This window comes from Bombina bombina, chromosome 2 (genome assembly GCF_027579735.1).
Source record: "Bombina bombina isolate aBomBom1 chromosome 2, aBomBom1.pri, whole genome shotgun sequence".
In the NCBI taxonomy this organism is placed as follows: Eukaryota; Metazoa; Chordata; class Amphibia; order Anura; family Bombinatoridae; genus Bombina; species Bombina bombina.
In genome coordinates this window covers 70,523,660-70,550,697 of record NC_069500.1, presented here as the reverse complement: position 1 = coordinate 70,550,697, position 27,038 = coordinate 70,523,660, and the positions used below count along the sequence as shown (strand labels likewise).

General features: G+C 36.6%; 1 protein-coding gene across 1 annotated transcript in view; it reads left to right on the top strand.

Moving 5' to 3' along the window:
* Positions 1–27,038, top strand: part of MYO5B (myosin VB) — a 575,225-nt gene that overhangs the window by 485,606 nt on the left and 62,581 nt on the right. Inside the window, exons 23-27 of the mRNA XM_053701104.1 lie at positions 295–379; positions 8,722–8,870; positions 11,919–12,038; positions 13,713–13,850; positions 26,188–26,253. Of these exons, the coding sequence (XP_053557079.1) occupies positions 295–379; positions 8,722–8,870; positions 11,919–12,038; positions 13,713–13,850; positions 26,188–26,253 (558 nt within the window). The remainder of the gene's footprint in view (positions 1–294; positions 380–8,721; positions 8,871–11,918; positions 12,039–13,712; positions 13,851–26,187; positions 26,254–27,038) is intronic.

Sequence of the window (27,038 nt, the reverse complement as noted above, 5' to 3'; positions counted from 1 at the left end):
TGAGTGCTCACTACTTTACATTGTAGCAAAGTATCATTTCTTAAGTGTTGTCACATGAAAAGATATAATAAAATATTTACAAAATTGTGAGGGGTGTACTCACTTTTGTGAGATACTGTAGTTATATGCAGGTATTAGTGCAATGCAATCTAATGGGTTAGAGCATTTTCCTGTTGTGCCTTTATGTCGCTTTCGTTTTAGTTTATGAACAGAGGGAATTCCATGCTTGTTTTATAAAGCTGGTTGTTATATAACTATATAATAATACAATGACGTCCCTGTTTGTATCTCTAGAGGATATCTGAACTGGAAGGTGAAAATACGCTGTTGAAAGAAGAAAAAGAGGAACTGAACAACAAGATCCTATTGCGCTGTGAAGGTGAGTCAAACTATTGGCAGCATATTTACATATGACAAATAGATATTTATCCTTTTCATTCTGTCAGTTTGTCACTGATTTTCCCTTCTATAAAAGGAAGCAATGATTTTAGTCTCACATATCAAACTGTAAGATGATTATTGTATTTCTTCATCTGTTGTATCTGTGCATTAAAGCGATATGAAACCCAATTTTTTTTCTTTCATGATTCAGATTGACAATGCAATTTTAAGCAACTTTCTAATTTACTCCTATTATTAAATTTTCTTCATTCTCTTGATATCTTTATTTGAAAAAGCAGGAATGTAAGCTTATGAGCCGGACCATTTTTGGTTCAGAACCTGGGTAGCTCTTGCTGATTGGTGGCTAAATTACATTCCTGCTTTTCAAATAAAGATTCAAAGGGAACAAAGAAAAATTGATAATAGGAGTAAAATAGAAAATTGTTTAAAATTGCATGCTCTATCTGAACCATAAAATAAACAGATTGGGTTTTATATCCCTTTAAAGGGACATAATACTCATATGCTAAATCACTTGAAACTGATGCAGTATAACTGTAAAAAGCTGACAGGAAAATATCACCTGAGCATCTCTGTGTAAAAAAGGAAGATATTTTACCTCACAATCTCCTCAGCTCAGCAGTGTAAGTTCTGTGTAAAAAGTTTTACTCAGCTGCTCCCAGCTGCAGGTAAAAATAAAAAAATAAATGAAGAAATGAACAGCAGCCAATCAGCATCAGCAGTGCTGAGGTCATGAACTCTTACGTGTTTTCTCATGAGATTTGACTTTTAGTCTCATGAGATTTCATAGTAAGCTTCCTTTACCTGATTGGTGAAATAATATGAGAGTTCACGAGGCTCATCCTTTCAGCTGTCCCAGGACAGACATACTAATATGCTGCTTAGAAATCCTTTACAATGGGAGGTGGCTACTGAGGAACTTTTGAGGTAAAATATCTTTCTTTTTTACATAGAGATGTTCAGATGATATTTTCTAGTCAGCATTTTACAGCTATACTGCATCACTTTAAAGTGTTTAAACATTTGGGTATTATGGCCCTTTAATAACATAAAGATACAATTCTATCTATCGCTCCTTTCGCAGGTGTGTCCTGTAAACATCTATACAGCTAATAGCTCCACCTTATATACTTTAATTGTTTGTTGTTTTTGTACCTATTCTGTATTTACTTTGTAGAAGTGTGTGAAGTGGGCAGATTTAATCCAGGGAATTTTAGAGAATGCCTGAGGCCCAATGATCTAGTCAGACAAAGCTCTCCAACTCTCATTATTTCATGCTTTATTAAAGGGCCATAATAATTGAAAAATGACGTGCTCTACTCCATTAGAGCATGTATAGGACCATCTACCCTGCACTACTGTGTGTTTAACCCCTGCAAAGGTATGCACACCACTTAGGACCTGCATAGCACTGGTGTTCCAGAGCAGAAGCCACCATTGATTGAACTAATTGCACTACTCAGATCTGGAACTAGCGCTGCTGATTGGATCAGAAGTGGTTTCCACTTAGGACCTGCAGTGTTCCGCGAATCCTGAGTGGTACTTCTACTGTGTGTTTAAAGGGACACTGAACCCAATTTTTTTCTTTTTTGATTTAGATAGAGCATGCAGTTTTAAGCAACTTTCTAATTTACTCCTATTATCAATTTTTCTTTGTTCTCTTGCTATCTTTATTTGAAAAGGAAGGCATCTAAGCTTTTTTATTAGTTTAGAACTCTGGACAGAACTTTTTTATTGGTGGATGATTGTATCCACCAATCAGCAAGAACAACCCAGGTTGTTCACCAAAAATGGGCGGCATTTAAACTTACATTCTTGCATTTCAAATAAAGTGTCCCTTTAACAACTTTGTAGAGTTGATACTTAATAAGAGTGTCATTTTTCAACTGTTATGAACCTTTACATTTGTGAAGAAGTCTTAACTGATTTTGAGAACTTACTTAATAAAATAAGTTGGTTAAAAAAAACAAAACTCACATGTTCGTTCAGCACATTTTACTAAGCTATGTACTAAAGACCTATATGATATATAAATATGTGTTACCCGCTAGTGCAATTTTTTTGAATATTATGTATTCGTGCTCTCCCTATACAGCTGTAGATGTTGTGCACATGCATTTCTTTAGTGTTTTCATAAACGAAACTATCAAACCTGATTTTATCCTCTAAAAGGAATAGTCTAGTCAACATAAAATTATCATGATTCAGATAGAGCAGACATTTTAAGCAACTTTCTATTTTACTCCTATTATCATTTTTTCTTTATTCTCTTGGTATCTTCATTTGAAAAGGCAGGAATGTAAGCTTAGGAACTAGCCCATATTTTGCTTCATCACCTGGGTAGTGCTTGCTGATTGGTGGCTACATTTAGACACCAAATCAGCAAGCGCTACCCAGGTGCTGAACCAAAAATGTGATGGCTCCTAAGCTTACATTCAAATAAAGATACCAAGAGAACGAAGACAAATGATAATAGGAGTAAATTAGAAAGTTGCTTAAAATTGCCTGCTGTATCTGAATCATGAGAGTTTAATTTTGACTAAACTATCCCTCTAACGACCAACGTTCCCTTAGGCGAAGCAAGACCTGCACTATTTCCCAGACATCTAAGGGGATACGTTGGCGGTCGTTAAGTTGTTAAACACTTCTTATTTTTGTGTAAAAACAAATGTACCACAATGCCTAGAGGCCAGGAACCAAAATATGTGGCCTAAGTTTTAAAAATGCTGCAACTTCCCTAAACTATTTGATTCTAAGCATTTGCTGTTACGGAATTTGCTTTTAGGCCTTTGTAGGGAGCTTAGGACAAGCTCAGTTTTTACACAAATGCAAGAGGTGATTAAAGGGAAACCCCAAACTTAATTTCACGATTCAGACAGAGTATACAATTTGAAACAACTTTCCAATTAACTTGTATGATCTAATGTGCTTCATTCTCTTTGCATCCTTTTTTGAAAAGCATATCTAGATAGGCTCAGGAGCTTTGAGCTAGCTGCTAACTGGGGGCTGAACTTGTATGCCAATTTTCATTGGCTTACAAATGTGTGCAGCTAGCTCCCAGGAGTGCATTGCTGCTTCTTCAATAAAATATACAAAGAGAATGAAGCAAAATTAAAAACAGAAGTAAATTGGAAAGTTGTTTAAAAATGTGTAATCTATCTGAATCATGAAAGAAAAAATTTAGGTTTCATGTCCCTTTAATTTACTTTTAAAGAGACAGTAAACTCAAAAACACATTTTCATGATTCAGATAGACAGATCATACAATTTTAAACAAGTTTTTAATTTACATTTATTATTTGGTTTGCTTCGTTCTCTTTGTATCTTTTGTTGAAAAGCATTCCTAGGTAGGCTCAGGAGCAGCCAATGCACTACTGGGAGACAGCTGCTTATTGGTTGCTGTACATAATAGGCCTCTTGCTACTGGCTCTCCAGATGCATTCAGCTAGCTCCCAGTAGTCCATTGCTGCTCATAAGCCTACTCTTAGCAAAGAACACCAAGAGAACAAAACAAATTTAATAATAAAAATAAATTGTAAAGTTGTTGTATGATTTATCTGACTCATAAAAGAAAACTTTTGAGTTCCTTGTCCCAGCAAAAAGCACTCAAACTGATCGAGAGAAGTACCCAGGCTTTGCTAACTGCAAATTTCTTTTTACTGAGATAAAATGTATAAAAAGCAATTACAATGTTTATTTAAAGTCTGTTTAATTTTTAAGAAACTTTTACATGTACTTCTATTATGAAATGTAACTTGTTTGCTTGGTATCCTTTGTTTAAAAGCATACCTAGATAGCGTGAGGAGCAGCAAAGCATTGCTGGGTTCTAGTTCCTGATTGGTGGCTATGCACATATGCCTCTTCTCACTGGTTTAAACGATAAAAGTGTATATCCTGCGCAGATAACAGAAGGGAAAGGGGATATGAAATACCTCTGGCTCTCCTCAGCGGGTCCCTAGTGTACCCAATATGAAAGTAGAAAATAGATGGGGGTGGAGGTGAGCGCCAAAAAAGGCTGAGGTAGGGAATGGGGACACCTGTTAGACTGATAGAGCGGTGTCCACAATGTAGGTTCTCTTGTTGACGTTGGTGGAATCGATGTACAAATAGTATAATAACTATAAATTAGTTGTAAACTTTAAGAATGTATATCAATGTTTAATCCACACAAAAATGTTAAAATATCTCAGATCTACTTAAAAACATACACAGTCCTAAAAATAGAAATAAAAATAACAATCATATAAAATCATGGATCCATGTTACAATAAAATAAATGCAAAAAATGGGAATGCACAATAAAAACCTTTTTGCAATAATTGATCTTATAGACCAAGTATCCTAATTAGGCCACGTGTCCTAATTGGAGTAGTTTATTTAGAAACAGTCCAGATGGTGGTGAATGTTCTTATGGTTATATTTGTCCAATTAAATCACAATATGGCAAAAAAATTAGTGTCTCTGTCCGTGACCAATTCTGAAATAATTCCAAAGCAGTGTTTGTCCTGTGCCTGAAATGGTGAGAAAATGGAAAATCCAAAAATGTGTGATCACTTAATGTGAAAAAAAGGTGAAAAAAATGTAGAAAAAATGTAGAAAAAATGTAGAAAAATGTAGAAAAAATGTGTAACCTTGCAAAAAATGTGAGAATCCTCCAGTTTATGTGGCAAAAAGTGAGTATTCAAGGTGATTAAAAAAGTGTCCAATGTGATATAGTGATTTCTGTGCAATGAAGTTGTAGCTCAGTATGATCCAATCAAAAACCAAATAACATTGTGCAAAAACCTGTAAAGAAAACAAACAATACTATAATATATACAAACTGTTAAGTGGGTATATCAGTATTATGCTTACTCAAATCAGTCGACGCGTTTCGGCCATGTACTCCTGGCCTTTATCAAGAGTTTCAAAGTATCAAGACTCGCTAGTTATCAGGGACACACTTTGAAACTCTTGATAAAGGCCAGGAGTACATGGCCGAAACGCGTCGACTGATTTGAGTAAGCATAATACTGATATACCCACTTAACAGTTTGTATATATTATAGTATTGTTTGTTTTCTTTACAGGTTTTTGCACAATGTTATTTGGTTTTTGATTGGATCATACTGAGCTACAACTTCATTGCACAGAAATCACTATATCACATTGGACACTTTTTTAATCACCTTGAATACTCACTTTTTGCCACATAAACTGGAGGATTCTCACATTTTTTGCAAGGTTACACATTTTTTCTACATTTTTCTACATTTTTTCTACATTTTTTCTACATTTTTTCCCCTTTTTTTCACATTAAGTGATCACACATTTTTGGATTTTCCATTTTCTCACCATTTCAGGCACAGGACAAACACTGCTTTGGAATTATTTCAGAATTGGTCACGGACAGAGACACTAATTTTTTTTGCCATATTGTGATTTAATTGGACAAATATAACCATAAGAACATTCACCACCATCTGGACTGTTTCTAAATAAACTACTCCAATTAGGACACGTGGCCTAATTAGGATACTTGGTCTATAAGATCAATTATTGCAAAAAGGTTTTTATTGTGCATTCCCATTTTTTGCATTTATTTTATTGTAACATGGATCCATGATTTTATATGATTGTTATTTTTATTTCTATTTTTAGGACTGTGTATGTTTTTAAGTAGATCTGAGATATTTTAACATTTTTGTGTGGATTAAACATTGATATACATTCTTAAAGTTTACAACTAATTTATAGTTATTATACTATTTGTACATCGATTCCACCAACGTCAACAAGAGAACCTACATTGTGGACACCGCTCTATCAGTCTAACAGGTGTCCCCATTCCCTACCTCAGCCTTTTTTGGCGCTCACCTCCACCCCCATCTATCTTCTCACTGGTTTACCAGATTTGATCTGCTAGCTCTCATTAGTGCATTTCTGCACTGAAGCGGTCTTTAACTACATGTTTAATTCCTCTTCAGGGGTTAAACACACAAATGTATACAAGTGCAATGTTCTAACACAGAGCTTTTACTTGTTGCACTTGTATGCCCCTTTAAAGTGGAGGGGAAGAGACAAGAGAGCCGATTGGCTTATACCCAGAAATAAGAAAAAGTTGCTATTTTTAAAAGGTCTTTGCCAGAAATAAATTTTTATTTATAAAACATTTGTATAGTTTTCATAAAAAGCGGTTGTATACGATATCGAGATTAAAAATAGCTTTTAGACGTTAAATGATTCTTAGAACAATGTTACTAACACCTTAATATCTCTATTTATAAGTCCAATGTTTGTAAAAATATAGCAGATCTTATTGTTACTAGACTTTGTGTTGTTTACCTAGCATCAATTAGAGACGATCGTGTTGTCACTCAGATGGATTTACAAATAGAAAGCGGTATTTTGAAAAGAGAGCGACAATCTAAGATACCAAGCTGCAATATAAATACCTCAAATGGCTAAAATTAGTAACATACGAAAAATTAATTACCCAAAATAATCAATATGGTTGGCCAACTTTATCACCATAAAACACAATATATAAATTAGAAAAACATCCTTATAAAAAATTCCTAGTACTTTACAAAGAGCATTTCGCAAATGACATACTACTTAAATATAGATAATATCAACAGTAACTAGTGTTGCACTTTTAAGCCTATTTATATTTCTACAGCTGTTAGTGCCGACAAATTTTTTTGGGCCACCCGCTGTATAGTTGCAACAGTTCATAAAACATAGACAGTTACTTTCGTGAGAAAGTAACTGTCTATGTTTTATGAACTGTTGCAACTATATAACGCTCTTTTTGTATAGTACTAGGAATTTTTTATAAGGATGTTTTTCTAATATATATATTGTGTTTTATGGTGATAAGGTTGGCCAACCATATTGATTATTTTGGGCAATTAATTTTTCGTATGTTACTAATTTTAGCCATTTGAGGTATTTATATTGCAGCTTGGTGTTTTAGATTGTCGCTCTCTTTTCAAAATACCGCTTACTATTTGTAAATCCATCTGAGTGACAACACGATCGTCTCTAAATGATGCTACGTAAACAACACAAAGTCTAGTAACAATAAGATCTGCTATATTTTTACAAACATTGGACTTTAAATAGAGATATTAAGGTGTTAGTAACATTGTTCTAAGAATCATTTAACGTCTAAAAGCTATTTTCAATCTCGATAACTATACATATGTTTTATAAATAAAAATTTATTTCTGGCAAAGACCTTTTAAAAATAGCATCTTTTTCTTATTTCTGGGTATAAGCCAATCGGCACTCTTGTCTCTTCCCCTCCCCTTTCCTAGGATCATTGTTTGGAAGCTTAGAGGAAGCTCCCATAGATTCAAGAGCCTTTACCCTCATAGCGCAGAGTGTATAGACTCGCTAAGTATCCACACTGCCCCTTTAAAGTGCCATAAAACATTTTGAGTTATGTGCCTATTATAAAAGGATGAACTGAGATAAAACAGTGTGTGAAAATAAAAAGTTTATAATATTTTAATAAAATTTCCAGAAATCTGCAAAATTACTTACACTTTAGTGTTGCCAAGTGTAGTCTGCTCCTGCCCCCTTGTCAGTGTCCTACTCCAAATCTTATATGTAACAAAGTGTGCATATGAGGATAATTACTTATGCAAGTAAGGGGTGAGGAGGGACAGCAGGTACTGCTATTGTTTGTTACCAAGAGGCTTGCTCGTTTCCATGAGGATAATGTCACATGCTTTGTGAAAGCCTCAGCATTATACTGTGCACTGCCTAAGTCCGGTGTCATGTGAATCTGCCCTCTACCGTGCACGAGTGCATTTTGCAGAAGCTATTGCCTGTATACCTTCCATATATAGAAATGCCCAGGGGGGAGCTTGCTGCAAACAAAACTATGCCTGAATTAAAGGGGTTCATGGGTGTTAAAACAGAAACCGTTTTGCAGGTTCGTTTTGGCTGCATTATATATTTAGAAACTTTTGTTAGTTCATACCGTTTTATGTCCCTTTAAGTAAGTATAATGCATAATGTGCATGTAATAAAGCAATGGTGATTTGCATCAATACTGGGATTTTCATCTGCTCATACCTCTGATTTCTACATTACTGAACATAATGACCTGGTATAACCAGGCTGTTTTAATTGTCTAGTTACTTATTGATGAAAACTGTATTTGAATAATCTGGTGACTGAAATAAACAGACTGTTAATGACTGGTTAGATGCAGTTACTGACTACATAGCCCACCTCTTTGTGTATATAAAAATGAACAAATAGTGTAGAGGTATTCTGGAAAACACATTGTATGGTTTAAAAAACATTGCACCTTCTCTTTTGAAGATGAATTTACTCAGAGCACAGTTAAGGAGAATTTACAGATGCAGAAAGACCTTGAGGAGGAGAGAGCTCGGCATCAGAATCTGTTGAAGGAATACACCCGCCTGGAGCAAAGATATGACAACTTAAAGGAGGAAATGACATTAATCAAGGTGAAGAACTGGCAAATTGAACCATTTTTATTCTTTAGGGTTTTAAAACTTTTCAAAATAGAAACTTATGTTTTGCTTACAAACCTTTTGTGTGTTCTCATTTTAATGTTTAATGGGAACTTAATCTTTCTTTTTAAGGGACATGAAAACCAATTTTTTCTTTCATTGTTCAGATAGAGCATGCATTTTAAACAACTTTATAAGTAACTTCTATGATCAAATCTCCTTTGTTCTCTTGGTATCTTTTGTTGAAAAGCAGGGACATAAGCTCAGGAGCGTGCATGTGTTTGGAACACTATATGGCAGCAGTTTTGGAAGAATGATATCCATTGAAAGAGCACAAAATGGCAGCAATGTTTCCTGCCATGTTGCTCTCCAGACACTTAAAGGGACACTGAACCCAATTTTTTTTTTCTTCCGTTATTCAGATAGAGCATGCAATTTTAAGCAACTTTATAATTTACTCCTATTATCAAATTTTCTTCATTCTCTTGTTATCTTTATTTGAAATGCAAGAATATACATTTAGATGCCGGCCCATTTTTAGTGAACACACTGTGTTGTTCTTGCTGATTGGTGGATAAATTCACCCACCAATAAACAAGTGCTTTCCATGGTCCTGAACCAAAAAAATAGCTTAGATACCTTCTTTTTCAAATAAAGAGAGCAAGAGAACGAAGAAAAATTGATAATAGGAGTAAATTAGAAAGTTGCTTAAATTTGCTTGCTCTATCTGAATCATGAAAGAAAAAATTTGGGTTCAGTGTCCCTTTAACTGGGTATCTATTCAATAAAGAATAGCATGGGAATTTGATAATATAAGTAAATTGTAAACTTTTTATCCAATTGTGCGTTCTGTCTGAATCACAAAAGATCATTTTGGGGTTTTATATCCCTTAAAGGCTGCTAAATTAGCAGCTTTTTAAACTAAAAGTATCATATGAAAATGTTAAATGTTTTTCCTCAATGATGCAGTTATTAAAGGGACACTGAACCCAAATTTTTTCTTTTGTAATTCAGAAAGAGCATGCAATTTTAAGCAACTTTCTAATTTGCTCCTATTTTCAAATTTTCTTCGTTCTCTTGCTATCATTATTTGAAAAAGAAGGCATCTAAGCTTTTTTTGGTTTCAGTACTCTGGACAGCACTTTTTATTGGTGGATGAATTTATCCACCAATCAGCAAGGACAACCCAGGTTGTTCACCAAAAATGGGCTGGCATCTAAACTTACATTCTTGCATTTCAAATAAAGATACCAAGAGAATGAAGAGAATTTGATAATAGGAGTAAATTAGAAAGTTGCTTAAAATTTCATGCTCAATCTGAATCACGAAAGAAAAATTTTGGTTACAGTGTCCCTTTAATGCAATAAGCAATTAATGCTAATTTGCTGATTTATTATACTTAATTTAAGCTTTAACATATGTCCTGTTAAATTTTCTCTGAATAACTTTATTGTCCACCGTTTTTCATTTTTATATTTAAATGCCTAAAGTACCTAACCTGGGATATAATATATATATAAATTTATAAGAGATATTAAAAGCATGTTCTGTAATTATTTTGCTTCACATCATACATTTAGTTTTAGAAAAAAACATTCTGCATAATAAAAGATAATAGTGGAATTGTTGATTTCCCTAATGTGAGTTTATATTTGCCTATTTGCAATGTTATCTATTAAATTTAATGTTGTGTTCAAAATAGTGAAATGCATCATTTGCTAAAACAACAAATAATGGTCACACATTTACAATTATGAGGGAATGAATAACTGAGGTTAGCATTTGTTGTTTCAAAAGAAACACTATGCACCCACACCTACAAATATCTATACAATATTATATGCAATTCTGTGTTGGTGGAAATTTCAGTATAGACAGAGAATATGACAAAAGGTTACAGTTGCTGATTACTTAAAGGGACACTAAACCCATTTTTTTTCTTCTTTCATGATTCAGATAGAGCATGCAATTTTAAGCAACTTCCTAATTTACTCCTATTATTAAATGTTCTTCGTTCTCTTGGTATCTTTATTTAAAAAGCAGGAATGTAAAGCTTAGGAGCCAGCCCATTTTAGGTTCAGCACCCTGGATAGTGCTTGCTTATTGGTGGCTACATTTAGCCACCAATAAACAAGTGTAATCCAGGTTTTGAACAAAAAAAGGTCTGGCTCCTAAGCTTTACATTCCTGCTTTTTAAATAAAGATAGCAAGAGAACGAAGAACATTTGATAATAGGAGTAAATTAGGAAGTTGCTTAAAATTGCATGCTCTATCTGAACCATGAAATAAAACAATTGGGTTGTTCTCTTGGTATTCTTTGTTGAAAGCTAAACCTAGGTAGGTTCATATGCCAATTTCTTAGCCCTTGAAGGCCTCCTCTTATCTCAGTGCATTTTGACAGTTTTTCACAGCTAAACAGTGCTAGTTCATATGTGCCATGTAGATAACATAGTGCCACTCAAGTAACTTGATTGGCTAAATGCAAGTCTGTCAAAAGAACTGAAATAAGGGGCCAGTCTGCAGAGGCTTAGATACAAGGTAACCACAGAGGTAAAAAGTCTATTAATATAACTGAGATAAGGAGCAGTCTGCAGAGGCTTAGATACAGGGTAATCACAGAGGTAAAAAGTCTATTAATATAACTGAGATAAGGAGCAGTGTGCAGAGGCTTAGATACAGGGTAATCACAGAGGTAAAAAGTCTATTAATATAACTGAGATAAGGAGCAGTCTGCAGAGGCTTAGATACAAGGTAATCACAGAGGTAAAAAGTCTATTAATATAACTGAGATAAGGAGCAGTCTGCAGAGGCTTAGATACAGGGTAATCACAGAGGTAAAAAGTCTATTAATATAACTGAGATAAGGAGCAGTCTGCAGAGGCTTAGATACAGGGTAATCACAGAGGTAAAATGTCTATTAATATAACTGAGATAAGGAGCAGTCTGCAGAGGCTTAGATACAAGGTAATCACAGAGGTAAAAAGTATATTAATGTTGGTTATGAAAAACTGTCCCTTTAATGATATAATTGTGAACTTACAGAATACACCAGGGCACAGAAGGAACCCATCAAACCAGAGCAGCCTGGAGTCGGATTCCAACTACCCTTCAATATCTACTTCTGAGATTGGCGACACAGAAGACACCATTATGCAGGTGGAGGTAAGGCGACATTACCAGTACGTTTTCTATACATAGCGGAATCTAGACTGATACTTTGTATCGCACTGTACTGGTGCCAACGGAATACTCAGCATCCAGCTTATCCTATGAGATCGAATCACAGAGCAGCATTAACCAAACAACCCTTATAGCTGTGCAGCATATAATACATAGCAGCAGGAACGGTGTTTGTAAAATTCTATTGCCCAGATTATCAATGGCTGTTTTATAGTCCGTGTGTCCTTTCCTCTGACTATAATGGATTTCAGATTTAAGCCTTTGAGAAGTATTTTATCTTTATAAATATTGTTCCAGTTTGTAATGGGATTTATTTCAAATAATAAGGATTTTGTCAACACTCTAAGGGAACCTTATCAGTACTGGTGTGGGATTAGACATGAGGCTGTTAGTAGGTTCGGTATTTGTATGATGTGCTACTGTATTCTAGAGCGTTCCAATACAGATAAATATACAATATTCTGCTCCTCAGAGTTAAAGGGACATTATGGTCAAAATTTAAATGCACATAGATTAATTACATTTTTGAATAAAAGCATATTTGTAATATACATGTATTGGCAGAAATGCTTTGACTAAAACGTATCATTGTTTAAGTATGAACATTTTTCTGTGCTTGTGAAGCATAGCTAGATGTTCTCAGTGCACCAGCATTTTAAATACTGCAGCTGCTCAGAGCACCAGTGGTGCTTTATCATGTCAGTAATTAACTAATTGAGTCATTACCAGACGATACAAGCACCTTAGGTTCTCTGAGCAAGTGCTGTGTTTAAAATGCTGGTGCACGGTGCATACTTAAATACACTTTCGAAACGGCTATAGCTTTTATTAGAAGCATTTTTGCTAATTCATGTATGTTACAAAAATGCTTCTATTCAAAAGTGAAATGCATCCAGTTTGGGCTGGAATGTCCCTTTAAATTTGTATGGGGCTTCCATGCATAGTAAAGTTAATGTACATTATTATTATTATTTATAGAGCGCCAACAGAATCTGCAGCTTATTGTAGCAATTTAAACCATTCTGGTCTGTGATTTAGTTATCACCTTTATATTTCCCTTTATCTATTGTATTTTGTCTTACAATTAGTTTCCTATAGAATTTCCTTGTAAGTCACAGTGCAACAAATGTTCAGCCAGACTGGCTTTAGCATCGCTATTAAGAAGTTGGGGCAGCTGTCTCAGATAATTATATGGATAGTAACATTAAAGGGACATAAAAAAGCAAAAGGAAAAGGCCCTGTGTTAAATCATTTTACTGTTGCATAGTTTTTGCATTTGAAATGGCAAGGGGTTTAAACATATAGCTAAAGTCAGCTCCAGAGAACCTAGCCTCGACTGGGAGCTAGCTGAATACATCTGGTGAACCAATGACAAGAGACCTATGTATGTAGCCACCAATCACCAGTTAGCTTCCAAAGGTGATGCTTCTCTAGGTATGCTTTTCAACAAAGGTTACCAAAAGAACAAAGCAAATTGCTCCAAATTTTACTTTATACAAATATTAGTGTTTGAAACATATTACATGTATGTAAAAATAAGGTACTAACCAGTGAGATTGCAAGCTGAAAAAAATTAATATAAGAATAGTCAAGAATATAAATCTGAATAATATAAATGACACATGTAACAAATATCCCTGTACGTGTTCTCTGTAGGAGGCCGGTTTGGAGAAAGCTGCTATGGATATGACGCTGTTCCTGAAACTTCAGAAACGAGTACGAGAACTGGAGTTGGAAAGGAAGAAGTTGCAAAATCAATTAGAGAAAAAAGAACAAGAAATGAAAAAACCTCAGGTAAATGCATTTTCTTTTTGGATTAAACACATTATTGGCTTGCAGAAAAAAAGGCCCGTTACATAACATGGGACAGTCCTGTTCACCATGATCACAGTCCAATTTCTTAAAGCTTTTTAAAAGATTTATGGCACCATTTTTCACTTATTGAATTTGAAAGCTAAAGTCACTTGATAAAATGATAAACTGGCCCTTTTCACTTAGTTACCAATATTCCAAGCAGTTTTGGAATTAAATAGTTATTTTGCGCATGGGCCACATAATCTGAAAATACCCAATGACGCCATTTTGGATGTGCATATGAATTTATGGTCTTGATTTTATGACCCCTCTTCATCTCTATTCTATAGTTAATTGCTAGAGGATGGCCCTGAAAATGTACATATGTAAATGTATTTAATAGTAGTATGTCATATCTTGTACAATAAACAGGAAAAAAAAGTCTTGATCGCAAGATCTAAAAAAAAACTTGTTTTCTTTCCTATGGCATGGAGAGTCCACAACATCATTCCAATTACTAGTGGGTATATTCAACTCCTGGCCAGCAGTAGGAGGCAAAGAGCACCCCAGCAAAGCTGTTAAGTGTCACTTCCCTTACCCATAGTCTCAAGTCATTCTCTTTGCCTCTGTCAATGGAGGATGTGTGAAGTTGGGATCTGAAGATATTTAATCCTTTTATGGGTATTTATCCCTGCAAGCAAGGATTGGGGTCTAGCTGTGTCCATGCCAATCTCTTTAGTAAGAGTAGTGGTGGCTTTTAAAAGCTAAAAGGTGGCGAGGTAGTCTTTGTTTTACTTTTAACCCTTTGCTACCCCTTTGCAGAAAGCCAGAGTTAGTTACTCTGTTCTTTCTTTTACCTACAGGTCCATGGCAGGGAGTGGAGTGCCTGTCACACCTAAGTAGCAGTTATCTGTCCTGCAGCTGGATCCAAGGTAAGTGCCTTTGCCTTCTATGTACTGAAGGACAGCAGCACTTAAGAGGTTAATCCTCATATGGATCTATTTTGGGACATACTGTATATATCCTTATTAAGGTTAAGGATACTTCTTATGGACAGATTCATAGGCACTTTGTGTGTTAAAAGATTTTATGTTTTGACTTTTATTCCAGTGAGAGACTTAAAGGTTATCAGAGACACTTGGCTAAGGGGGTTTTAAGGATTTTAAGTTTTCCTTTTTAATAGCCGTTGGGCTATGACAGTTCATTTGGACTATGGCAAGCATATTGAGTCTAGTCTGTTTTTGAAACGGCTTTGCTTTCTGGAGTCGTTTTTTATTTTCGCATGCTTTTAAGTTGCGCAGTTTAATTCTTTTTGTCCGATCACGTGAAGCGTGCACTTCTGCTGTAGACTCGGAAGTTCGGAGTGGAGCATAATGTGTTGTTACTACGTAGAGGATCAGTGTCGGCTTTGAGATTATCGTTCCTTATTCTGTCATCTAGCGGATCGTTTGCCATAGATGGGCAGATCTCTGCAGGAGAGAGTCGCTTCCATAATTCTGTACGGTAGGCGCCTCAGGCAATCTGAGGTTGCGGTTTTGCTTTCTATTTTGCCCTCTGTACTTTTTGATATATATTAAAATTGGGAAATTATTATTTTGCATTCTAATTTGTTTTTATTAAGGAATCTGCAGCTATGGAATCAGAAATAGATCAGTCTATCTCTATAGATAAATTCTTACTATGCTTAGAGGCTCAAATTGTGCTGCCAATGCAATTTTGCTCCTCCTGTTTAGCTAAAACGTTAAAATTTAAAGACAAATTACTCCCTTCTGAGCCAAGTGTCTCTCAGGATACTGCTGTGCGTGACATGCCTCAACTTTCTCCTCAACTCCTCAAACGCCTTAGTTGTTTCTCATACTGTGCCTTCTGTGTCCTCTCATCCCCCTGGGGGTGTTTATGTACCTGGAAATTTTGCCGCTCAGATTACTTCTGCAGTATCGGTGGCTTTGTCTGCTTTCCCTTCTTTAAGTAAGTGTAAAAGGAAATCTAAACATTTGTCTACTATTAAGGTCAACCTTTCTCAGATGTCTGATGAAGAAGATACTTCTTCAGCAGCATTTTATTGGTGCAATGCCCTATCTGATCTGATATCAGAAGAGACTACGGTAGAGGAGAACTAAGTTAGGATCAAAGCTCTTAAACTTGCCAATACCTTTATCTGTGATGCCAACATGCAGGTAATTAGACTGGGAGCTAAGATATCTAGCTTCACTGTTCTAGTTTGCAGAGCTCTGTGGCTAAAATCTTGGTCGGCTGATGTATCTTCAAAGGCCAAGCTTTTGGCTTTACCTTATAAGGGTAAAACTCTTTGGTCCTGGACTGACGGAAATCATTTCTGAAATTACAGGTGGAAAGGGATCTTTCCTACCTCAGGACAAGAAAAATAGACCTAAAGGTCGTCAAAATTCTAATTTTCGTTCCTTTCGCAACTTTAAAGGACAGAAGTCCTCTTCCTCTTCCAATCCAGGTCCACTTGGAAATCCAGCCAGCCCTGGAACAAGGGAAAACAAAACAAAAAGCCTTCAGCTGATTCGAAATCAGCATGAAAAGTCCACCCCCAATCTGATTTTGGATCAGGTGGGGGGCAGGCTTTCTTTTTTTCGACAGGCTTGGATACGCGATGTCCCAGATCCATGGGCTGTGGACATAGTATCCCAGGGTTACAAAATAGGATTTAAGTCTTGCCCTCCAATGGGGTAGATTTCTCCTGTCAAGACTATCCACAAACCAGGTAAAGAGGGAGGCCTTCTTAAATTGTGTAAAGGCCCTATCCTCCCTGGGAGTTATTGTACCAGTCCCTCTAGAGCAGTAATTTTTAACCTTTTTTTTGCCGTGGCACACTTTTTTACATTAAAAAATCCTGTGGCACACCACCATCCCAAAATTTGTAAAAAAATCACACATTGTAGCCTAATACAGCATATATATATATATATATATATATATATATATATATATATATATATACACATACACATACACACAAACACACACATACTGTATGTATTGTGCTGTTATGCCATGCCTCCTACAAACTACCCCTGCACTGGGAGTAAAAAACAAGCAAAGTTTAAAAAATATGTCACACTGTTGTCAGTCTGCCGTGGCACACCTGAGGATCTCTCACGGCACACTAGTGTGCCACGGCACACTGGTTGAAAAACACTGCTCTAGAGGAACAAGGTTTAGGATTCTATTCAAATCTATTTGTGGTTCTCAAAAAGGAGGAAACTTTTTGTCCTATCCTAGATTTAAAGTATCTCAACAAATTCCTCAGGGTTCCATCCTTAAAGCTGGAAACTATTTGTTCCATTGGCCCAGGAAGGTCAATTGATGATGACCATAGACCCTGAAGGACGCGTATTTACACGTTCCCCTTCACAGGGATCATTACCAGTTTCTAAGGTTTGCCTTTCTGGACATGCATTTCCAGTTTATTGCCCTTCAGTTTGGTCTTGCCACAGCTCCCAGAATATTCACAAAGGTTCTGTGAGCCCTATTGGCAGTGATCAGATTCTATGGAATTGCTGTGACGCCTTATCTAGATGACATCTTGGTTCAGGCATCATCTTTTCAACTAGAAAAAAAATTAATACAGAGATGTTGTTGTCTTTTCTATGTTCCCACGAGTGGAATGTAAATCTGTAAAAGAGTTCTCTAGCTCCAACTACAAAAACATAATTTATGTAAGAACTTACCTGATAAATTCATTTCTTTCATATTAACAAGAGTCCATGAGCTAGTGACGTATGGGATATACATTCCTACCAGGAGGGGCAAAGTTTCCCAAACCTCAAAATGCCTACAAATACACCCCTCACCACACCCACAAATCAGTTTAACGAATAGCCAAGCAGTGGGGTGATAAGAAAAAAGTGCGAAGCATATAAAATAAGGAATTGGAATAATTGTGCTTTATACAAAAAAATCATAACCACCACAAAAAAGGGTGGGCCTCATGGACTCTTGTTAATATGAAAGAAATGAATTTATCAGGTAAGTTCTTACATAAATTATGTTTTCTTTCATGTAATTAGCAAGAGTCCATGAGCTAGTGACGTATGGGATAATGAATACCCAAGATGTGGATCTTTCCACACAAGAGTCACTAGAGAGGGAGGGATAAAATAAAGACAGCCAATTCCTGCTGAAAATAATCCACACCCAAAATAAAGTTTAAGGAAACATAAGCAGAAGATTCAAACCGAAACCACTGCCTGAAGTACCTTTCTACCAAAAACTGCTTCAGAAGAAGAGAATACATCAAAATGGTAGAATTTAGTAAAAGTATGCAAAGAGGACCAAGTCGCTGCTTTGCAAATCTGATCAACTGAAGCTTCATTCCTAAACGCCCAGGAAGTAGAAACTGACCTAGTAGAATGAGCTGTAATCCTCTGAGGCGGAGTTTTACCCGACTCAACATAGGCAAGATGAATTAAAGATTTCAACCAGGATGCCAAAGAAATGGCAGAAGCTTTCTGGCCTTTTCTAGAACCAGAAAAGATGACAAATAGACTAGAAGTCTTTCGGAAAGATTTAGTAGCTTCAACATAATATTTCAAAGCTCTAACAACATCCAAAGAATGTAACGATTTCTCCTTAGAATTCTTAGGATTAGGACATAATGAAGGAACCACGATTTCTCTACTAATGTTGTTGGAATTCACAACCTTAGGTAAAAATTCAAAAGAAGTTCGCAACACCGCCTTATCCTGATGAAAAATCAGAAAAGGAGACTCACAAGAAAGAGCAGATAATTCAGAAACTCTTCTGGCAGAAGAGATGGCCAAAAGGAACAAAACTTTCCAAGAAAGCAATTTAATGTCCAATAAATGCATAGGTTCAAACGGAGGAGCTTGAAGAGCTCCCAGAACCAAATTCAAACTCCATGGAGGAGAAATTGACTTAATGACAGGTTTTATACGAACCAAAGCTTGTACAAAACAATGAATATCAGGAAGAATAGCAATCTTTCTGTGAAAAAGAACAGAAAGAGCAGAGATTTGTCCTTTCAAGGAACTTGTGGACAAACCCTTATCTAAACCATCCTGAAGAAATTGTAATATTCTCGGAATTCTAAAAGAATACCAAGAAAAATGATGAGTAAGACACCAAGAAATATAAGTCTTCCAGACTCTATAATATATCTCTCTAGATACAGATTTACGAGCCTGTAACATAGTATCAATCACAGAGTCAGAGAAACCTCTTTGACTAAGAATCAAGCGTTCAATCTCCATACCTTTAAGTTTAAGGATTTCAGATCCGGATGGAAAAAAGGACCTTGCGACAGAAGGTCTGGTCTTAACGGAAGAGTCCATGGTTGGCAAGATGCCATCCGGACAAGATCCGCATACCAAAACCTGTGAGGCCATGCCGGAGCTATTAGCAGAACAAACGAGCATTCCCTCAGAATCTTGGAGATTACTCTTGGAAGAAGAACTAGAGGCGGAAAGATATAGGCAGGATGATACTTCCAAGGAAGTGATAATGCATCCACTGCCTCCGCCCGAGGATCCCGGGATCTGGACAGATACCTGGGAAGTTTCTTGTTTAGATGAGAGGCCATCAGATCTATCTCTGGAAGTCCCCACATTTGAACAATCTGAAGAAATACCTCTGGGTGAAGAGACCATTCGCCCGGATGCAACGTTTGGCGACTGAGATAATCCGCTTCCCAATTGTCTACACCTGGGATATGAACCGCAGAGATTTGACAGGAGCTGGATTCCGCCCAAACCAGAATTCGAGATACTTCTTTCATAGCCAGAGGACTGTGAGTCCCTCCTTGATGATTGATGTATGCCACAGTTGTGACATTGTCTGTCTGAAAACAAATGAACGATTCTCTCTTCAGAAGAGGCCAAAACTGAAGAGCTCTGAAAATTGCACGGAGTTCCAAAATATTGATCGGTAATCTCACCTCCTGAGATTCCCAAACTCCCTGTGCCGTCAGAGATCCCCACACAGCTCCCCAACCTGTGAGACTTGCATCTGTTGAAATTACAGTCCAGGTCGGAAGAACAAAAGAAGCCCCCTGAATTAAACGAAGGGGATCTGTCCACCACGTTAGAGAGTGTCGAACAATCGGTTTTAAAGATATTAATTGAGATATCTTCGTGTAATCCCTGCACCATTGGTTCAGCATACAGAGCTGAAGAGGTCGCATGTGAAAACGAGCAAAGGGGATCGCGTCCGATGCAGCAGTCATAAGACCTAGAATTTCCATGCATAAGGCTACCGAAGGGAATGATTGTGACTGAAGGTTTCGACAAGCTGAAATCAATTTTAGACGTCTCTTGTCTGTTAAAGACAGAGTCATGGACACTGAATCTATCTGGAAACCCAGAAAGGTTACCCTTGTTTGAGGAATCAAAGAACTTTTTGGTAAATTGATCCTCCAACCATGATCTTGAAGAAACAACACAAGTCGATTCGTATGAGATTCTGCTAAATGTAAAGACTGAGCAAGTACCAAGATATCGTCCAAATAAGGAAATACCACAATACCCTGTTCTCTGATTACAGACAGAAGGGCACCGAGAATCTTTGTGAAAATTCTTGGAGCTGTAGCAAGGCCAAACGGTAGAGCCACAAATTGGTAATGCTTGTCTAGAAAAGAGAATCTCAGGAACTGAAAATGATCTGGATGAATCAGAATATGCAGATATGCATCCTGTAAATCTATTGTGGACATATAATTCCCTTGCTGAACAAAAGGCAATATAGTCCTTACAGTTACCATCTTGAACGTTGGTATCCTTACATAACGATTCAATAATTTTAGATCCAGAACTGGTCTGAAGGAATTCTCCTTCTTTGGTACAATGAAGAGATTTGAATAAAACCCCATCCCCTGTTCCGGAACTGGAACTGGCATAATTACTCCAGCCAGCTCTAGATCTGAAACACAATTCAGAAATGCTTGAGCTTTCACTGGATTTACTGGGACACGGGAAAGAAAAAATCTCTTTGCAGGAGGTCTCATCTTGAAACCAATTCTGTACCCTTCTGAAACAATGCTCTGAATCCAAAGATTGTGAACAGAATTGATCCAAATTTCTTTGAAAAAACGTAACCTGCCCCCTACCAGCTGAACTGGAATGAGGGCCGTACCTTCATGTGAACTTAGAAGCAGGCTTTGCCTTTCTAGCAGGCTTGGATTTATTCCAGACTGGAGATGGTTTCCAAACTGAAACTGCTCCTGAGGACGAAGGATCAGGCTTTTGTTCTTTGTTGAAACGAAAGGAACGAAAACGATTGTTAGCCCTGTTTTTACCTTTAGATTTTTTTATCCTGTGGTAAAAAAGTTCCTTTCCCACCAGTAACAGTTGAAATAATAGAATCCAACTGAGAACCAAATAATTTGTTTCCCTGGAAAGAAACGGAAAGTAGAGTTGATTTAGAAGCCATATCAGCATTCCAAGTCTTAAGCCATAAAGCTCTTCTGGCTAAGATAGCTAGAGACATAAACCTAACATCAACTCTAATAATATCAAAAATGGCATCACAGATAAAATTATTAGCATGCTGGAGAAGAATAATAATATCATGAGAATCACGATTTGCTACTTGTTGCGCTAGGGTTTCCAACCAAAAAGTTGAAGCTGCAGCAACATCAGCCAATGATATAGCAGGTCTAAGAAGATTACCTGAACACAGATAAGCTTTTCTTAGAAAGGATTCAATTTTTCTCTCTAAAGGATCCTTAAACGAGGTACCATCTGACGTAGGAATGGTAGTACGTTTAGCAAGGGTAGAAATAGCCCCATCAACTTTAGGGATTTTGTCCCAAAATTCTAACCTGTCAGGCGGAACAGGATATAATTGCTTAAAACGTTTAGAAGGAGTAAATGAATTTCCCAATTTATCCCATTCTTTGGAAATCACTGCAGAAATAGCATTAGGAACAGGAAAAACTTCTGGAATAACCGCAGGAGCTTTAAAAACCTTATCCAAACGTATAGAATTAGTATCAAGAGGACTAGAATCCTCTATTTCTAAAGCAATTAGTACTTCTTTAAGTAAAGAGCGAATAAATTCCATCTTAAATAAATATGAAGATTTATCAGCATCAATCTCTGAGATAGAATCCTCTGAACCAGAAGAGTCCAAAGAATCAGAATGATGGTGTTCATTTAAAAATTCATCTGTAGAGAGAGAAGATTTAAAAGACTTTTTACGTTTACTAGAAGGAGAAATAACAGACAAAGCCTTCTTTATGGATTCAGAAACAAAATCTCTTATGTTATCAGGAACATTCTGCACCTTAGATGTTGAGGGAACTGCAACAGGCAATGGTACATTACTAAAGGAAATATTATCTGCTTTAACAAGTTTGTCATGACAATTATTACAAACAACAGCTGGAGGAATAGCTACCAAAAATTTACAGCAGATACACTTAGCTTTGGTAGATCCAGCAGGCAGTGATTTTCCTGTAGTATCTTCTGGCTCAGATGCAACGTGAGACATCTTGCAATATGTAAGAAAAAAACAACATATAAAGCAAAATAGATCAAATTCCTTATAAGACAGTTTCAGGAATGGGAAAGAATGCCAAATATCAAGCTTCTAGCAACCAGAAGCAAATGAAAAATGAGACTGAAATAATGTGGAGACAAAAGCGACGCCCATATTTTTTAGCGCCAAATAAGACGCCCACATTATTTGGCGCCTAAATGCTTTTGGCGCCAAAAATGACGCCACATCCGGAACGCCGACATTTTTGGCGCAAAATAACGACGCCGGAAACGGAAAAGAATTTTTGCGCCAAAAAAGTCCGCGCCAAGAATGACGCAATAAAATGAAGCATTTTCAGCCCCCGCGAGCCTAACAGCCCACAGGGAAAAAAAGTCAAATTTTTGAGGTAAGAAAAATATGATAATTCAATGCATAATCCCAAATATGAAACTGACTGTCTGAAAATAAGGAAAGTTGAACATTCTGAGTCAAGGCAAATAAATGTTTGAATACATATATTTAGAACTTTATAAATAAAGTGCCCAACCATAGCTTAGAGTGTCACAGAAAATAAGACTTACTTACCCCAGGACACTCATCTACATGTTTGTAGAAAGCCAAACCAGTACTGAAACGAGAATCAGTAGAGGTAATGGTAAATATAAGAGTATATCGTCGATCTGAAAAGGGAGGTAAGAGATGAATCTCTACGACCGATAACAGAGAACCTTATGAAATAGACCCCGTAGAAGGAGATCACTGCATTCAATAGGCAATACTCTCTTCACATCCCTCTGACATTCACTGCACGCTGAGAGGAAAACCGGGCTCCAACTTGCTGCGGAGCGCATATCAACGTAGAATCTAGCACAAACTTACTTCACCACCTCCCTTGGAGGCAAAGTTTGTAAAACTGATTTGTGGGTGTGGTGAGGGGTGTATTTGTAGGCATTTTGAGGTTTGGGAAACTTTGCCCCTCCTGGTAGGAATGTATATCCCATACGTCACTAGCTCATGGACTCTTGTTAATTACATGAAAGAAATTGTATTTCCTATGGACAATCATAGATTCCCTGTCCATGAAGATTTTCCTGACGGAGGTCAGAAAATCCAAACTTCTTGCTTCTTGCCTTTCCCTCCAGTCTGCTTTTCGTCCATCAGTGGCTCAATGCATGGAGGTGATTGGTCTGATGGTGGCCTCCATGGACATCATTCCTTTTGCTCGGTTCCATCTGCGACCGCTGCAGCTTTGCATGCTCCGTCAATGGAATGGAGACCATTCAGATTTATTGCAGATGATAAATCTGGACCCCCTAACAAGAGACTCTCGTGGTGGATTTCACAGGAACATCTGTCTCGGGGCTCTTGCTTCCTGATAATTGTGACTATGGACGCCAGCCTGTTTCTTCTTTTTCCATTTTCCTTCGGCTGAATGACTGGGGATTATAGGTAAGGGAAGTTACACTTAACCACTTTGCTGGGGTGCTCTGTGCCTCCTCCTGCCAGGAGTTGAATATCCCCACTAGTAATTGGAATGACATCATGGACTCTCCATGCCCGGAAAGAAAGACATTTATCAGGTAAGCATATATTTTGTTTTAATCATATTCTTAAATGTTTTTAAACACAATTTGCTTCAGCAAATCAGACCGTAGCAAGCAAGATGCTTTTGTTTGATATTGCTTCTTGATCACTGGAATTCAAGATCTTTTGCACTTTTTTTTTAATCAGAAATTCAAAAACTGTGTTTTTAATAGACTATGAAATATCTTTGGGGTTTTTTGTACTTTGAATATATATATATATATATATATATATATATATATATATATATATATATATATATACTGTATATATAGCAACTCAATGTGAATCCGCCCTCCGCGGGTCAACCACCTGTAGGTTCTGTGTAAATAAATATCCTTCTCAAATAACAGCAACCAGACAGGATTTCTTCAAAAAGGTCAAGTTTTATTGACGTTTCGGGGAGTAATATATATATATATATATATATATATATATATATATATATATATATAAATAACAGAACAAAATACTTGCACTCACTGGTCCTTTTGTGAAAAACTTTTACTTAGAACAAAAAACTGTGACGTTTCGAGGACAATATCCCCTTCTTCAGACAACGCGTGTATCAAACAATAGTGACTTTATACATAGTGGCAAACAAACCCCTCCCCCCAATTAGAGCAAAAAAACGCCAAACTGGTAACCATGGTGACCAATAAGTCACATTGTAAACAATCCAGTGTTAACATATTCTTCAAAACTTATGTATAAGCCATCCTGGCTCCAAAATCAAAAGTGACTGTCCCAGTGCTGTATAGAGGAACTGTGGAAACATAGAAACTGAGGCGGATCGCACACAGAGCAAAACAAGCGGAATGATAGTGTACATTCAGTCATTCAACTAACGCTTTCACTGCCAGATAGAGCTTGAGATTTTTAACAACTTTCTAATTTATTTCTATTATATTTTTTTCTTCATTCTGTTGGTAGCTTTTGTTTAAAAGGAGCGAAGCATGATTTGGATCTGACCCATTTCTGGAGCAGTATATGGCAGCAGTTTTGCAAGAATGTTCTCCATTTGCAAGAGCACAAGATGGGAGCACTATTTCCTGCCATGTAGTGCTCTAGATGCTACCTAGGTATCTGTTTAACACAGAATATCATGGGAACAAGGCAAATTTGATAACAGAATTAAATTGGAAACTTTTTTAAAAAAATGGTATGTTCTGTCTGAATCACAAAATAATTTTTTTGGGTTTCATTATACAACAAATACATAACTGTACTTAATAAATATACCAAAAATCACAAACAAAAAAAATGTAGAATAAATGTGATAATAAAATACACAAAGTGAATCGTGAAACAAAAAAGTCCAAATATAAGGATATGTAACTCTTCTAAGAAAGGTCTCTTCGCTCTTCTGCGGTCCTCCGTGTGTTCTCAAAGAAAAGGAAACAAGATATGCAACATAGTGTAACTTTGTAACCACTTATAGTGCAACAATTCTGCTTGTTTAACGAGTGATTACTCACATTTGTTGGAGCTTATAGCCAAGCTCAGGGTAATGCGCACTCCCACTTTATACTGGTGGGAAAACAGTACTCTCAGGCAAATCTTATAAAAGCAAACATTTATTAAAATATATAAAAAGCCTCACAAATGCTTTAACAACACCTCTTACAAAGGGAAACTGAGTAATAATGGCTGTAAAATTACTCAAGAGTAGATGCTATTCCTGGATGGAGATGGATGGACAAGCAGAATCTTAACCGCTTAGAACCACCACTTCCCAGTGCCAGAAAGACCGCTCCTCCCTCAGGTGAATAAGCAGATGTAAAGACGCAAGAGTGTGTCAATTCCGACGTACGTTTCGCTGAATCGGCTTTTTCATATGTTGCATATCTTGTTTCCTTTTCTTTGAGAACACACAGAGGACCGCAGAAGAGCGAATAGACCTTTCTTAGAAGAGTTACATATCCTTATATTTGGACTTTTTTGTTTCACGATTCACTTTGTGTATTTTATTATCACATTTATTCTACATAACTGTACTACATTTGCTCTCTTTTTAATCGTCGCTGATTTGCTCTTATGCTCACCCTACATAGCACAGGAAAATACTTTAATCTTGTCCTACTGAGGTCTGTATTATGTGTAAAGTCTGTATTATTGAGATCATATCAGTAATTGCCCCAAAAATGCTCTCCAGAAACACTTTTTGGTAAAGCCTCATGAGCTGATCTTATTTCTGTTTCTAAACCAGGCTTTGCAGCTTCTATCTAAATACAGTATATACCTATGTGTGTTAACCATGTAATATGTTTTTATGTTCTTGTGTATCTAGGTGATTGAAAACAAGGATGAAATTAAATCAGATCCAGATACAGACATTGCATACAACAATTTGAAGGTAAGTAATGAAATCAGTTAAGTTTGTTACTAGCTACCAGTCATCTTTGGTTTGGAGTATACTAGGGATTCATACAGTCAGGGAAATGTATGTGAGGATGACAAAGTCAAATAATCATTGCAAAGAAGGAGAAAGTCTGAGCATCACAGTGGAGTCAGAAGACGTTATTGAGGTAGAGAGAGTGCATTGGTCATAACAGGCCTGAGATATAATTGTGTTGTCCATCATGGCAATTGAGAGTACCATAGAAGAGGATGCTGAACTTAAAGGGACAGTGTGCTTAATGTGTTTCTAATGACTCATTCTACCAACTGTAGAGTATAAAATGTATGGTTGTTTCTTTAGGCTTATTTTTATATGTGAAATAGCCAGATTTGTCTTTTGGGTTGTAGTAGAGATTAGCTATGAAGAAAAAAGGATACCGGAGCCAGGATGCCAGTGCATATGTGGATTTATTCAGATAGGAGACAACAGGTAATAATACTTAGATAGGTATATTAGACAAGGCAATCATCCATTGGGCATCCTTCAGAAGAAGATAATCCCGTGAGTATCATAGACAAGCGGAACGTCTGTTAAACCACTATAGAGAAAAAAGAGCTTTTAATTGGATTTATAACTCGAGTGTGTCAAGCACCACAAAGCATAAGATGAAGTATGTTGAGCACCATATAGGATGAGAGAGTGCCTGAGCATCATAGTGTAGGAAAGAGTCCACTGAAGACCATATAAGTAGGATTCTGCCGCATATTGGTTAGGTCCCAATTTCCAGACAAGTTGATTTG